This window comes from Ammospiza nelsoni, chromosome 2 (assembly GCF_027579445.1).
Source record: "Ammospiza nelsoni isolate bAmmNel1 chromosome 2, bAmmNel1.pri, whole genome shotgun sequence".
In the NCBI taxonomy this organism is placed as follows: domain Eukaryota; kingdom Metazoa; phylum Chordata; class Aves; order Passeriformes; family Passerellidae; genus Ammospiza; species Ammospiza nelsoni.
This window is the reverse complement of record NC_080634.1, coordinates 112,246,668-112,259,054: the sequence shown is the minus strand read 5'-3', so window position 1 is coordinate 112,259,054 and position 12,387 is coordinate 112,246,668. Positions and strand designations below refer to the sequence as shown.

General features: G+C 41.9%; 1 protein-coding gene across 1 annotated transcript in view; it reads left to right on the top strand.

Annotated features, from left to right (window-relative positions):
• Positions 1-2,252: 2,252 nt before the first annotated feature.
• MED14 (mediator complex subunit 14) overlaps positions 2,253-12,387 on the top strand; it is a 34,556-nt gene continuing 24,421 nt past the window's right edge. The window contains exons 1-7 of the mRNA XM_059466398.1: positions 2,253-2,441; positions 3,753-3,779; positions 8,061-8,166; positions 8,761-8,934; positions 9,357-9,486; positions 11,180-11,308; positions 11,698-11,805. Of these exons, the coding sequence (XP_059322381.1) occupies positions 2,266-2,441; positions 3,753-3,779; positions 8,061-8,166; positions 8,761-8,934; positions 9,357-9,486; positions 11,180-11,308; positions 11,698-11,805 (850 nt within the window). The 5' untranslated portion in view covers positions 2,253-2,265. The remainder of the gene's footprint in view (positions 2,442-3,752; positions 3,780-8,060; positions 8,167-8,760; positions 8,935-9,356; positions 9,487-11,179; positions 11,309-11,697; positions 11,806-12,387) is intronic.

Here is a 12,387-nt window from a genome sequence, read left to right as displayed (position 1 = left end):
GGCAGCCCACAAACCTTGCATGGCTCACAGCTGCAGCAGTACTGCCCTTCCTCCCTGGATGGGTTATTGCTATTGTTATTATTGTTAAACTGATTACACACTTCTCAGGTTGAAAAATGTTTCCTTTAATATTTAACTTTCCTGGAAAAATATGTGTAAGAGGAGAGGTTTTTAAAATCTGCACTTCATATAAAACAAATAGGACCTCTCCTACTTTTTAGTAAACCTGGAGGAGTTTGGGTATTTATTATGCTCATTTCAGGGGTTTCTTTGTAATCATAAGGCAAGCATTTATGATTTAACACTTGACTGAATCATGACACAAACCACCCAGGATTTATAGTTTCCTTACACAGTTCCCTTTGGTAACCAGTACACAACACATCAATCTTCAGCTGTTTGCAGACCTCCCCTCTCCCTCCCTTCAGTAGTGCCAGTTGATCTGTAAGGCAGAAATATGAAGAAGTTCCCAACGGTTTGTGTTTATCCCCGAATCCCACTGGATGTTCTGCTGCTCATGGCTCCCTTTTCTCTCTTTAACAATGATCTCAAAGGATGGTGAGTGCTTCTCACTGGATACCCCTCACGAATGCATCATCAGGAAGGGACTGGCCAACCTGGAGTCCAGCAGAGCCCACTGCTCCTTGACAGCCCCAAGAGCTGCATCAAAGGCACTGTTATAAATGACCAAATCTTGAGCCAAAATTTTCAAAAACTTAGCAAAGATTTATTAATTTGTCTGTGAGACCCAAGTTTGGTCATCGAAACCACCACAGCCAAAGAGTCAGCGTCGAGCCCGGGATCGGCGCCGGGTGAACACGGATCTGACCTCCAAGTGTCAGAGTCTGCCCCGTTCACGCTCGCGGCTTGGCGCAGCGAGGTTTTGCACAGTTTATTCTGCCCAGGAAAAGATGACCGAATGTTCTTTGTGTCTCTTCACATGCATCGCTGTTGCTTTCCATGTGCAAAGGTGGACAAAAGCCTCGTCTAGGTGTGTCGTTGGTGTCAGTCGACTCCGGAGAAGCCGTGTATTCAGGTGTATCAGGGTGGCGCTATCTCTACAGATGCAATCGGCAGGGCGATAATAGCTTTCGGGTGGTACCCGACAACTCGGAGAAACCAACGATTATCACCCTGGAAGCTTCTATTCTTACCTTAAAGCGTCGATGTTTATCTTCACCTGCGGTCCGGGAACTAGATGTATATGAATAAGACAGCTGCTCCCGGCCAGGGTAGTCGAAAAGACATGGTTTGGATTTTACAATATTTTATGCCATACATTAATTGCATGAATTATCACTACCATATACCACAGCACTTTTGAGTCTATAATCGGGTTCTCCTTCACCCTGGATTTCAGTAACATCAGCAGATACAGGGGCAGGGAGGGGATCCTGTGCCTCTGCTCAGCCCTGGTGGGGATCGCCTGGAGTGCTGTGCCCAGTTCTGGGCTCCTCAGGACAGGACAGACATGGAGCTCCTGGAGCTGATCCAGTGAAGGGTGACAAAGATGATGGAGGGACTGGAGCATCTCACTGAGGACAGGCTGAGGGAGCTGGGCCTGTCCAGCCCCGAGAAGGGAGGGCAGAGAGGGGCCCTGATCCCTGTCAGTGTCTGCAGGGAGGCTCAGGGCATTGACCAGGCTCTGCTCCGTGGGGTCCAACAATGGGACAGGAGGAACAGGCAGATTGATGCATAGAAGTTCCATCTGAACATGAGGAAGAATTCCTTCACTGTGCAGTGACCGAGCACTGGGACAGACTGCCCAGAGAGGGTCTGGAGTCTCCCTCACTGGAGATATTCCAGAACGGTCCGGACACAATCCTGGCCATGTGCTGTGGGATGGCCCCGCTTGACCAGGGAGGTGGGACCAGACGGCTCACTGTGGTCCCTTCCAGCCTGACCCATCCTGGGACCGAACGGTCCCGTGGCGCACGGGCAGCGCCATCCACACGTCCCGTCTGTGTGTCCCTCTGTCCATGCGTATCCCTGTGTCCGTGTGTCCCGCCTCCGTCCCCCCGTCCCGCTGCCCCCGCCCCGCCCGCTCTTCCCGGAAAAGTTCCCCGTTCGCTTCCGGTTCCGTGCCCCATCATGGCGGCGGCCCCTGCGCCCGGCGGGCTCTGAGCGCTGCGGAGCCGCCCCGCTCCCGCCGCCCCTTCCCCGCTCCGTCCGTGCGGGGCGAGCCGGGCGCGGTGCCGGCACCACCGGGAGCCGTTCCCGGGCTGCCGCGCGGCTCCTGCCCGGGGCCGAGGCGCCGCCGCCGCCATGGCGCCGGTGCAGCTGGAGAGCGCCCAGCTGGTGCCGGCCGGCCCCGCGTCAGCCCCGGCCCCGCCGGCCCCCGGTGCCGTGACAGCCGCCGCCAGCCCCGGCTACCGCCTCAGCACCCTCATCGAGTTCCTCCTGCACCGCACCTACGCCGAGCTCACCGTGCTGGCCGACCTGTGAGTGCCGCGGATCGCTCCGTGCCCGGCTGGCCGTGCCGCCTCGCAGCATCCCGGGAGGATGCGGAGGCCTGGCCGGGATCCGTCCCGGAGCTCATCCGGGGCTGGAGTGGGGGGAGGTGGCCGCGATTTCCCATTCATAAAATGGTTTGGTTTTGAAGGGACCATATAGGTCACCCAGTTCCAGCCCCCTGCATGGGCAGGGACACTTTCCCCTAGCCCAGGTTGCTCAGAGTCCCATCCATTCTGCCCTTGCACATGCCAGGGATGGGGCATCCACAGCTTCTCTGGGCAGCCTGTGCCAGGGCCTCACCAGCCGAACAGGGAAGAATTTTTTTTCTATATCTAACCTAAACTTATTGTTTTTCCATTTAAACCCATTCCCCGTTGTCCTGCTCTCATAAATACCCTTGTCCATCCTCCCACCCGGGCAGATGCCTGTGCAGGCACGCTGGTCTCTGCATCAGGCTGTCCAGAGCACAGTGAAAGCTGCTGAGTGCTCTGTCATAAACAGAGAAAATGACTCTGAGAACTGAGAGCAGCTGCAGATTGGCTGCTTAAATGCTTAAGTCTGTCCCCAAGTTACTGCCAAAAAACCCCAAGTGGAGTACTGGTACTGATATCAATATGTGAAACTGGAATGTCTAAAACCGAGATATTTTCAGATGCTGCAACTCCTTGACTTACCTCTGTAGTTTTTAAAATATCATTTGATTATTTTTGGGAAATAAGTTATTTTCATTTACTTAATGATTTGCTATGTTGGTGTTGTTGCGTTTGAACTGGCAAAACAAAGGGATGGTTTTGGGCCAAGAAAAACTTCACTTAAAACATTTGGACTCTGAATAAACCTGTTTCCCCTCTTACTTTGTGGGGAAGCTGTGTGTTTCAAGAAGTGACATACAGAACAAATGGGAACAGATAGGTATAGCTGTTGTACAGTACCATGTCTGGTGAGGGTGCAAACAGAATTTTGCCTGGTGTGAGTTAAAGAATGTTCAAACTCTGGAAAGGATAAGGAATTTTAGAGTTTTAGTTTGCTTTGAAAAAACTTCCAATATATCAGTCAAGAAGTCCTTCCTGTATGTTTATGGCACATGTAGAGTAACTGATCTCAGCAGCCTCCATCAAACTTTTCAGTTAATTTGAATAGTTCCAGTGTTTTAGTTACAGGTGACCCATGGTGTTATTTTTTTAGGTACTTTGTAGTTGTGTAGAATTTCCTGTAACTGAAAGTGTCCAACAAAATTTCTGGAATGTAATAGAATGATATATAATATGTCTTCTTTTTTCCCCCTCTCTTTCATATAGATTACCAAGAAAGACTGATATGGAAAGGTGAGTTATGATAAGAGAATCTGTAATACATATTAAAATATAGAACTTCTTTAGGATTTTAATATTGATATACTGTTGTTTAAATGAAATCTTTTTCACGTAATTTTAGATTTTATGCAAGAAAATAAGCTTTGTCTGTCTTGCTGTCCCTACATAGTTTCAAGATTTTACTCAGCATCCTGACAATATTGGGGTTTGTTGGTGTTTGGATTTATAGATTTTTGGGGTTTTGTTTTGTTGCTGTTAAAGTAGGTGAACTGTTAAGGGTGTTTTTCTCTTCATGAATCTTGAAGCAATGAATTGACAGTAAAGCTGACATGAAAGGGAACTTTAGAATTTATACAGATTCTAGTTAGTGTAATAAAGAAACGTTTTGTTCAGAAGAAAGAGTTCAACAATGACAACAAGGTAAAAACCTCTTTTCTGCATTTTTCCATGGTTACCTGGTCTTTCTTATCATGAACAGTTTTCTGCTCCTATTCTATGTGGTTTTGAAGTTTGAAAATTATTAGAGAGCAAATGTAAGAGACCAGAACAGCATCCTGCTGAGATGAAAAGAATCCATTTACTTTTCTGTTTCTCATAATAAATGTTATGAAACTTGTCAGAATATTGTTCCCTTTATTTGACATGTTAACTGACCTAAATTTCTTCACAGAGATATAGGAGCTATGATATTTCTAAGAATCTTAATAAGAAATTCTGTGTACCAGGGTGATCATTAATTGTTATCTCAAACCTTCCCAAACTCTCATAAAATGTGGAATTAATCCCATTTTCATGGAGTCATAACCTGGAATGATTACTTGTACCTATTTTCCTTCTGCTTAGTGTTTTATTAAGAGAAACAGTGTGGGTTTTGATTTGGTTTAGTGTGAATTTTTAATTATCACAGTATTTACTGAAGAAATTACTTCTGACCTGGGTCCAGAGCTCCCTTGTACTCATGGGAAGGCTTTTCCCATCTAGATATTTAGCATTTCTAGGTAAAGTTGGATTCTACTTTGTTGGGCAACAACAAAGGGTGTGGGGCAACAACTTAAATCCTACTGGATTAGAGAAAATAAAATAAGACAACTTTCAATGTACAAAAAATGTCCTTCGACTGAAATTGTCTGGAAATTAAATGTTCACATCCTTGTTGACTTTAACTCAGAACTTCTCTTGGTGGAATGGATTTCCTGCTCTTGGAGGAGCTCATCTGTAGGAATGTGGCTTAATTATCCATATTTTCTCTAGCTTTGAGACTCTGATGGATTCTCTAATTGGGCTTCAAGCTGTTTCTTGCAGCTAGAGCCTGGTCACATGGCACATATACTTTGGTGAATATGTGATGGTGTTATCCTCTAATAAAGTTCACATAAAATATAAATTCTGTACTACAACACCTATTTAAAAGATGCTGGGATAAGAAAAACTGATGAGAAATTATATGTCATGATGCTTTTTTTCAGGGTCATTTATTAGTTATCAATTATAGGAATAAATAAGTCTTACATGAACGTGGTTGGATTAAAAAAGCATTAGTACTGTGGTGGAAAATTAATAGTGCTGAGTTGTGGGGGAAATCCAGGGGCTTTCTTCTGGGTAATGGACTATTGTTATCTTTCTATGGATGACCTACTTCAGTCTTTGACCACATCACTGTGTTTGTTTCTTTTCCTCACATCTAACTAGTTTTTCACTGGTTTAGTTTGTAGCTGTTGTACCTTGGCCTTTTGCACTTCTGAAAAGTGTCTGATTCCATCTTCTCTACAATACCCCTGTAGGTACTTGAAGATGTCAGTAGGATCTTGCCACACAGCCTGTTCTTCCCAAGCAGAAGCAAATTCAGCTTCCTCAGCCCATCCTTGTATTCCACATGTTTTCTGGAAATGTAAATCCATCTTTTGATCTCCCATTGACCACAGAGCAGTTCATCCTGTAGAAGGCAATCTGTTGATCAGGGGTGGTTTGCCCTCAGCAGATTTTGGTGATTGTTTCCAGGTTAATTACATGCTTGGTGTTTATCAGGACATAGCTTAGAGAAAGATTTGTCCTATGAGATTTTTTTCTGAACTGAACTTAGGCCAAGTGACCTATAGATCCCAAGATCCTCCTTTGCCCTCTTGAAGAAGGACATGGTGCTTGCCTTTTTGCTGTCATCAAGACCTTTGATCACTGTGGGTTTTGAAAATGATAGAGAGCATCTTTACAGTGGCATGGATCAGCTCCCTCAGAATCCTTGAATGCAGCCCATCTATCCAGTGGACTTTTTTTTGTCAAGCTTGCTTAAGTGGTCCTTAACTTGATTTAATTCTACTGTAGCTAATGCTTTACTCCCCAGACTCAGCCATTAGTCTGAAGGATCTTAAACCTGAGATCCAAATTTAGCAGTGAAGACCAAGGGTAAAAAATGCAGTGAGCAACATGGTTGTTAGAAAGATTTTTAATCTTTGTTTCTTGTTCTTCTTTCCTTAAGTTTCATCTTCCTTGAATGTAAAATTTTGTGTAGCCCAGCAGGAGGTTATGTACCTATAATGAAAGGCAATGTAGCAAATTTGAAGGCCTTTATGTTTTATTAGAGAAGTAGCTTCCCCATGCAGTTGTCAGTCAGGGATGATGGAGGTGGTTCTGGAAGCAGGATTCTGTCAAATCAAAGTAACAAGTCTTCTCTAACTTCATTTAAGTGAAGTCTTCTCTAACTTCATTAATGGAACAGTTACCAGAATTCTCTGTCTAGATTTGTCAATCATTTTCATTATTAAATTGTTGTGCTTTTTGGGAGCTGGTTTTTTAAATTTCTTCTCAGTCACAGAACATCAATTTGAATTTTTCCTGCTATCGTGCTGCTTTCACTGTAGATGTTTGACATAACTTGTACCAATGTCTATGTGGAGTTCATCTGAGAGATTAGATTGCTGGCTTTCTAAAGTCTCATTGTAGTCATCTTTCAAATCTCATAAAGTTTTCCTGAATCTTTCAAAATTCTCAACATGTCGTTTTCATAGTGTGGTTACTGTTAGAGCACTGTGTATGTGTAGCAGTTTGACCACCACCTGAAATCTTAATATCAGGCTGAATGCCATTCCAAAACATGTGCTCTAGAACACAGAGGCATTACTGGCTTAATGCCTAAGTTCTTGGATGAGGTACACAGTATGTAATGGAAGAAACAGGACCAGATGGTATTAGTTGTGCTTCTGGCCTTACATGTTCATCTGCTACATGCAGATAATGCTTGCACAGAAGAGTTAACCTCATTACAACCAGCCCTCTCAGCAGAATCAGGCTCTTTTTGTGTCATGAGTTTGTGTTTTACAGATTGGGATCAGAAGGAAACCCATATCAGGAAAACAGCTTGGGTTTGGGATTTTTTCCAAACTAAGTAGAAAACCATGGTGAAATTAGTAAATTGAACACATAGAAGGGGAGGAAAACCTCTATAAATTGTTGATGAGGTTGTATTTTGGAGTGTATGGTATTACAGGTCTACACAGTAGATCTGTGTCTTGTCTGATGCATCTCCCATGTAGATCTGTAATAAAGCATGAAAATCTGCATGTGCCCCTATTGCATTCTCTTTTACAAAAAATAGCTCTGAAGGCATGCAGACATACACTCCTTCATTTTGACTGTCTTCTACAAAAATGGTGGGAGGAATACTGAGAGTCAGTAAGTTCTTACCTTAATTTCTTTGCAAGGCAGGAATGGAAAGCAAAGGTAAAGGATGGGGTTTTTGTGGTCTTCCCCACCACCACCCTATTTCCATATTGTAGCATACTGTGTAAAGATGTTGTAAAAATGCTAGAATTTTGTTTAGTGTATTATCTATCTATCTATCTATCTATCTATCTATCTATCTATCTATCTATCTATCTATTTCTAGTGTACATAAGTGTATTGTTACTGTCAGGTCCTGTAATCCTTGGGTATGTTGCCTACTTCAAACTTAACCTTAAGCCTTGGGGAAATCCTATAAAAGCTGTAAAGATAATTCAGTTGAGCTCACTATGGAATTGTTTCTCTTACAGTCAGTAATTAATTCCTATTAATATGCTTTTTGTTTCACCAGACAGTCATGATTTGTTAGAATCCATGTATGTTGTTAAGTATTCAAAACAGAGACTTTTTTCCCTCTATGCTGTTAATCAAACAAGCCCCACTGCATATTACTGATGCCTGCATTAACACAATTAAAAGTTATCGTTATAGCTTTTTTTTTTTAATTGTCATACAGTTAAATTACAGCTTTATTATGTATCTGAACACTGGCTTAATGTGCCATTTATTTTTTTCCAGAAAAATAGAGATAGTGCAGTTTGCAAGTCGCACTCGCCAGCTGTTTGTTCGTTTGTTAGCCTTGGTCAAGTGGGCTAATAATGCTGGGAAGGTGGAAAAGTGTGCGGTAAGTTAGACACAGTCTGGCATGAAAAAGGCTCTGAGGGATATTGCTGCACCCTGACTTCTTACTACAACTACAGAAATTTAAAAAATATTCCTGTTTAGAAATTGTATAATCTTGTTATTTACAGGTCGTGTTCCCAAAAAGTCATCAGTGGCATCAAATGAAAGGCATGTCTGCACATAGTGTCAGAAATGATTTGGGTTAAGATAACAGGACAGGGAAGATGGTGATCTGAGTGTGTTAGTTCTTATTATCACTTTCATCCTGATGTTGGATAAATAAGAATAAAGTCCAGAATGTTGCAGAAAAACAAGCCCCTACTGATTACAAACAAGTATGGTTGCATTCCAGTAGCAATCAGCAGATAAAGAACTGGGTGCTGTACAGATCCCCCACAGCAGCAGGAAAGGCATGTGGATTTTAAGTGTCCTTGCATGTGAATGTAAGCCTTGGCCAGAATATTCATTCTTTCTTTGTTTTGTAAATGCAGTTACTTGAATAGGAAGTAACAGATAAACTAAATATAAAGGGCCATTGATTTGTGCATTTTTAAAATTTGCTTCTTTTTCTTTTTTAATTCCTTGTCGTCTACAGATGATATCCAGTTTCTTAGATCAGCAAGCCATCCTGTTTGTGGACACTGCTGATCGTCTGGCATCTCTGGCTCGAGATGCTTTGGTTCATGCCCGGCTGCCCAGCTTTGCCATCCCGTATGCAATTGATGTTCTGACAACTGGATCCTACCCTCGGCTGCCCACCTGCATTAGGGTGAGGAGCTGCCCTGCCTGGGGGGTGTGGGAATCCCCTGCATGGTATCAAATGCACAGTAATCAAACTAATTGTCCGTGTGCAGATGGAGCTGTAGCTCAATACAGGCCCAGTGCCAAGGCTCTGCAGTGTCAGTTTCTCATGCAGAACACTTCCTGTTTGAGCAAGTTGTGCTTTCCCAGTAAAGCATTCCCTCCATTTATTTAGTTCCGCCAAATTTAGTGATTTTATGCAGTGGTCAGTCTTGGGTAAAATGTAATGAGGTAGAAAGCAAATCTGAGTGTAAGATATAAACTTCACTGGGCAATGGCCTGTAGTATTTATATTTTCAGAGTTCTGGTCTGGCTGGTTTTCACAATTGCTGCTATCAATCTGTTATACATGTCTGAGGTACATAGACTTGCTTGTGTTTATTGCAACAGGATAAAATAATCCCTCCTGACCCAATAACAAAGAGTGAGAAGCAAACTACACTTCATCAGCTAAACCAGATCCTTCGCCATCGACTCGTGACTACAGATCTCCCTCCACAGCTGGCAAATCTTACAGTAGGTAAGAACTGCAATTATTTCTTGAAGGATACATTATTGCAGGCTGATATAAAAGTGCTGTTTTAACACTAAAGCAAAGCTAAATGATAGCTTAATTGAGATCATTAAGGAGCTTCATCTATTAATACTGGGATCCGGTCTTTGTATGACATCAAAACATGTGGTTTTCCCCCTGTTTGAAAAATGAGAGCACTGATAAAATTGCTGAAATATTATTTATTTTCAGGAAGAAATCCTGTGCAGGTAGTGCCAAAAAGTTTTAGACGTTGTCTTGCTCTTTCAGTAAATGTTCTGTGAAAGTCTTTGGGCTACTTCATCTTAATTAAATTTTATAATTAAACTGTTAGGTCTTTCTGCAGAAACTCTTTGAACTTGAGTTTAAACAAGTCACTCAGTGTTGCTTTTTTAAGCTGTTTTTATATTCATGTTCAGGCACAGAATTTATTCATATTTATGCATGCCTTTTGTTCAGTGGCTCACCACAGTACAGATCTCTTAAACTGTTTTGGGATCTGTTTTCATTTAGCCCAAACATTAAGACAAACTTTTGTATAGGAAGGATGGCTATAAACTGGACTAGGTTATTGCAGATTCACAGAGAACAGGGTGGGAATGGACCTAGTCCATGCTTTTAACCAAGACAAGGTTAGCCATTTGTAAACCATTCCCCACAGACCTAGATCAAAGATGTTCCTGAAGAATCTTAGTGCTAGTTTTCTCTAGTCCCTGTGTGAGTGCTTGCAGTATCAGTATCAGAGGTATTTTTGTCTAATGGAAGTATATATGAATGATATATGAATAATATGTCTGAGCTCTTAAGAGTTTTCAGTCAACTAAACATTTCAATAACTGTTATTTTCTGGTTTAGAGTGTGGTTTGTTTTAAGAGCGTGCCTGGGGTGCTCTTGAAAATGAAATTTCCTGAGTTAAATGGTTAAATGTTTTGCAGGAATATTGCTAAATGTCTTTAATTGTAAAGGTATATAACATAGTTTGTTAAATGATTGAGGTTGACGTGAATGTCAGAGTAAAGACTTGTACTTACTTGTTTGCTTTGCCTCTCATTCTTTTTATGACCTTGCTTGCAGTTTTAAAGTCCTTGCTCCCAATTTGTGAAACAGATAGCAGTGTTCACAGGTGTGAGGATGCACATGTCAATTAGATAAATAATGTGCATAAACTTTGCTTGTTGTGTATATTTAAATTATGGAAAATATTATCTTCCTCTCATGAAAATGGATTTAAAATATTCTAATATTAAATAATACTTTGCAGTGAGATGTGTTTTCAGGGCTGGATTTCAGCCTGGGCTGAGATCCATGTTCTGAATGTCATTTGAGTATTGCTGAAAGCATCCATTGTTGATAGTAGCAAAGAATAGGAATATTTCAGCCAGATGTTTTGTTTGTCAGGCTGGTAGTCAGCTCAGTGTTACTCTGTATTAGAGAAGCACAAGTGTTAACAAGTGATCAGATTTAACAAGTTAACCTCAGGACAGTTTGTACATCTCTCTGTGCTGCTTATTGACATTGGGTCTGTTGCAGACTGTAAAATGTTCACAGTTGCACAGAAACATAAGCAACAGAACAGAAATGATTGGGAAGTAATCCATTATGACTACCAGGAGCTACCACACTGTTATTTTTCAGGCATCTTAGGAGGCTGAGTGAAATAAAACATTCTTGTCTTCCTCAGCCAATGGCCGTGTGAAGTTCCGAGTTGAGGGTGAGTTTGAGGCCACCTTGACAGTGATGGGTGATGACCCTGACATCCCCTGGCGCCTTCTCAAGCTGGAAATTTTGGTTGAAGACAAAGAAACTGGTGGTAAAGAAAAAATTCAACCTTTACACTTTGTTTTTAACATGATATTAATCTCTGACACTGTATAAGTCTTGTTTATGCTGGGTTTTCTGCATATCACCACTTAAGAGAATGAAGTTAGATGTACTTGTCTTGTTTTGACCTTGCTTTATAGGCACTTAATACCTTAATAAAGCTGTACAGTGACTGTGTAGTAAAATGACTGAGTAAACCAAGAGTAAACCAATAATTTCCAGAATAAACCAAGAATTTTGTTGTTTTGTTATAATACCTAGTATGGAAATTCCTTGGTACAGTTGTATCTTTTTTATTTTTAATTTATCAATTTACTGAATTAATTTGAATACCTACTTTCCTGATGGTTAATGTGCCTTATTTTTCATTTGCTAAAGATGGTCGAGCCTTGGTTCACAGCATGCAGATCAACTTCATCCATCAGCTGGTCCAGTCCAGGCTGTTTGCTGATGAGAAGCCCCTCCAGGACATGTACAACTGCCTACGTATCCTTCTGAAAGGGGCTTCTGGGTTAGGGGTCTAATGCAGCCTTGCTCTTGTTAGCTGGAAGTGAGGAAAGATGAATTCCCTGCTAAGCTTGGGGGAAATGTCTGGGCATGAAGTTATGGTGGCCTTGAAGTAAAGGATGGCCTTGGAAGCAGTAATTCTCAGGTGCATGTCAAATTTAATTTTACACACTAAATCAGCAAAGGTGAGGGTGAGGTATTCAAGGCAGCAGGCTGTCTGGTAAGTCAGTGCAGCAGCAGCAGGTAATTTTGGAGATGAAATACAGAGCTGACTTGGAAGTTCTGGGAGCTAGCAGTTCTTGCTACCAAGAACAGCAGTAAAGTGCAGTTGATGAGGGTATGTTAACTCTGTTGTATCTGTGTGAATAATGAGAGGAGATACAGGATGTGCAGTGATTTTCCACTTGGAAAGGGCAGATTGATCGACAGTGTGAAATGGATTTCAGTGAAAGTCTGTCTGCAAAAAGAGTCATGTTTTTTTAGGGTCACCATGGGAGTTTGGGTTAGTGGTAACTATAGGGTGGGTGGAATTTCTTTGTTAGTAATCATCTTTTCAGTAAA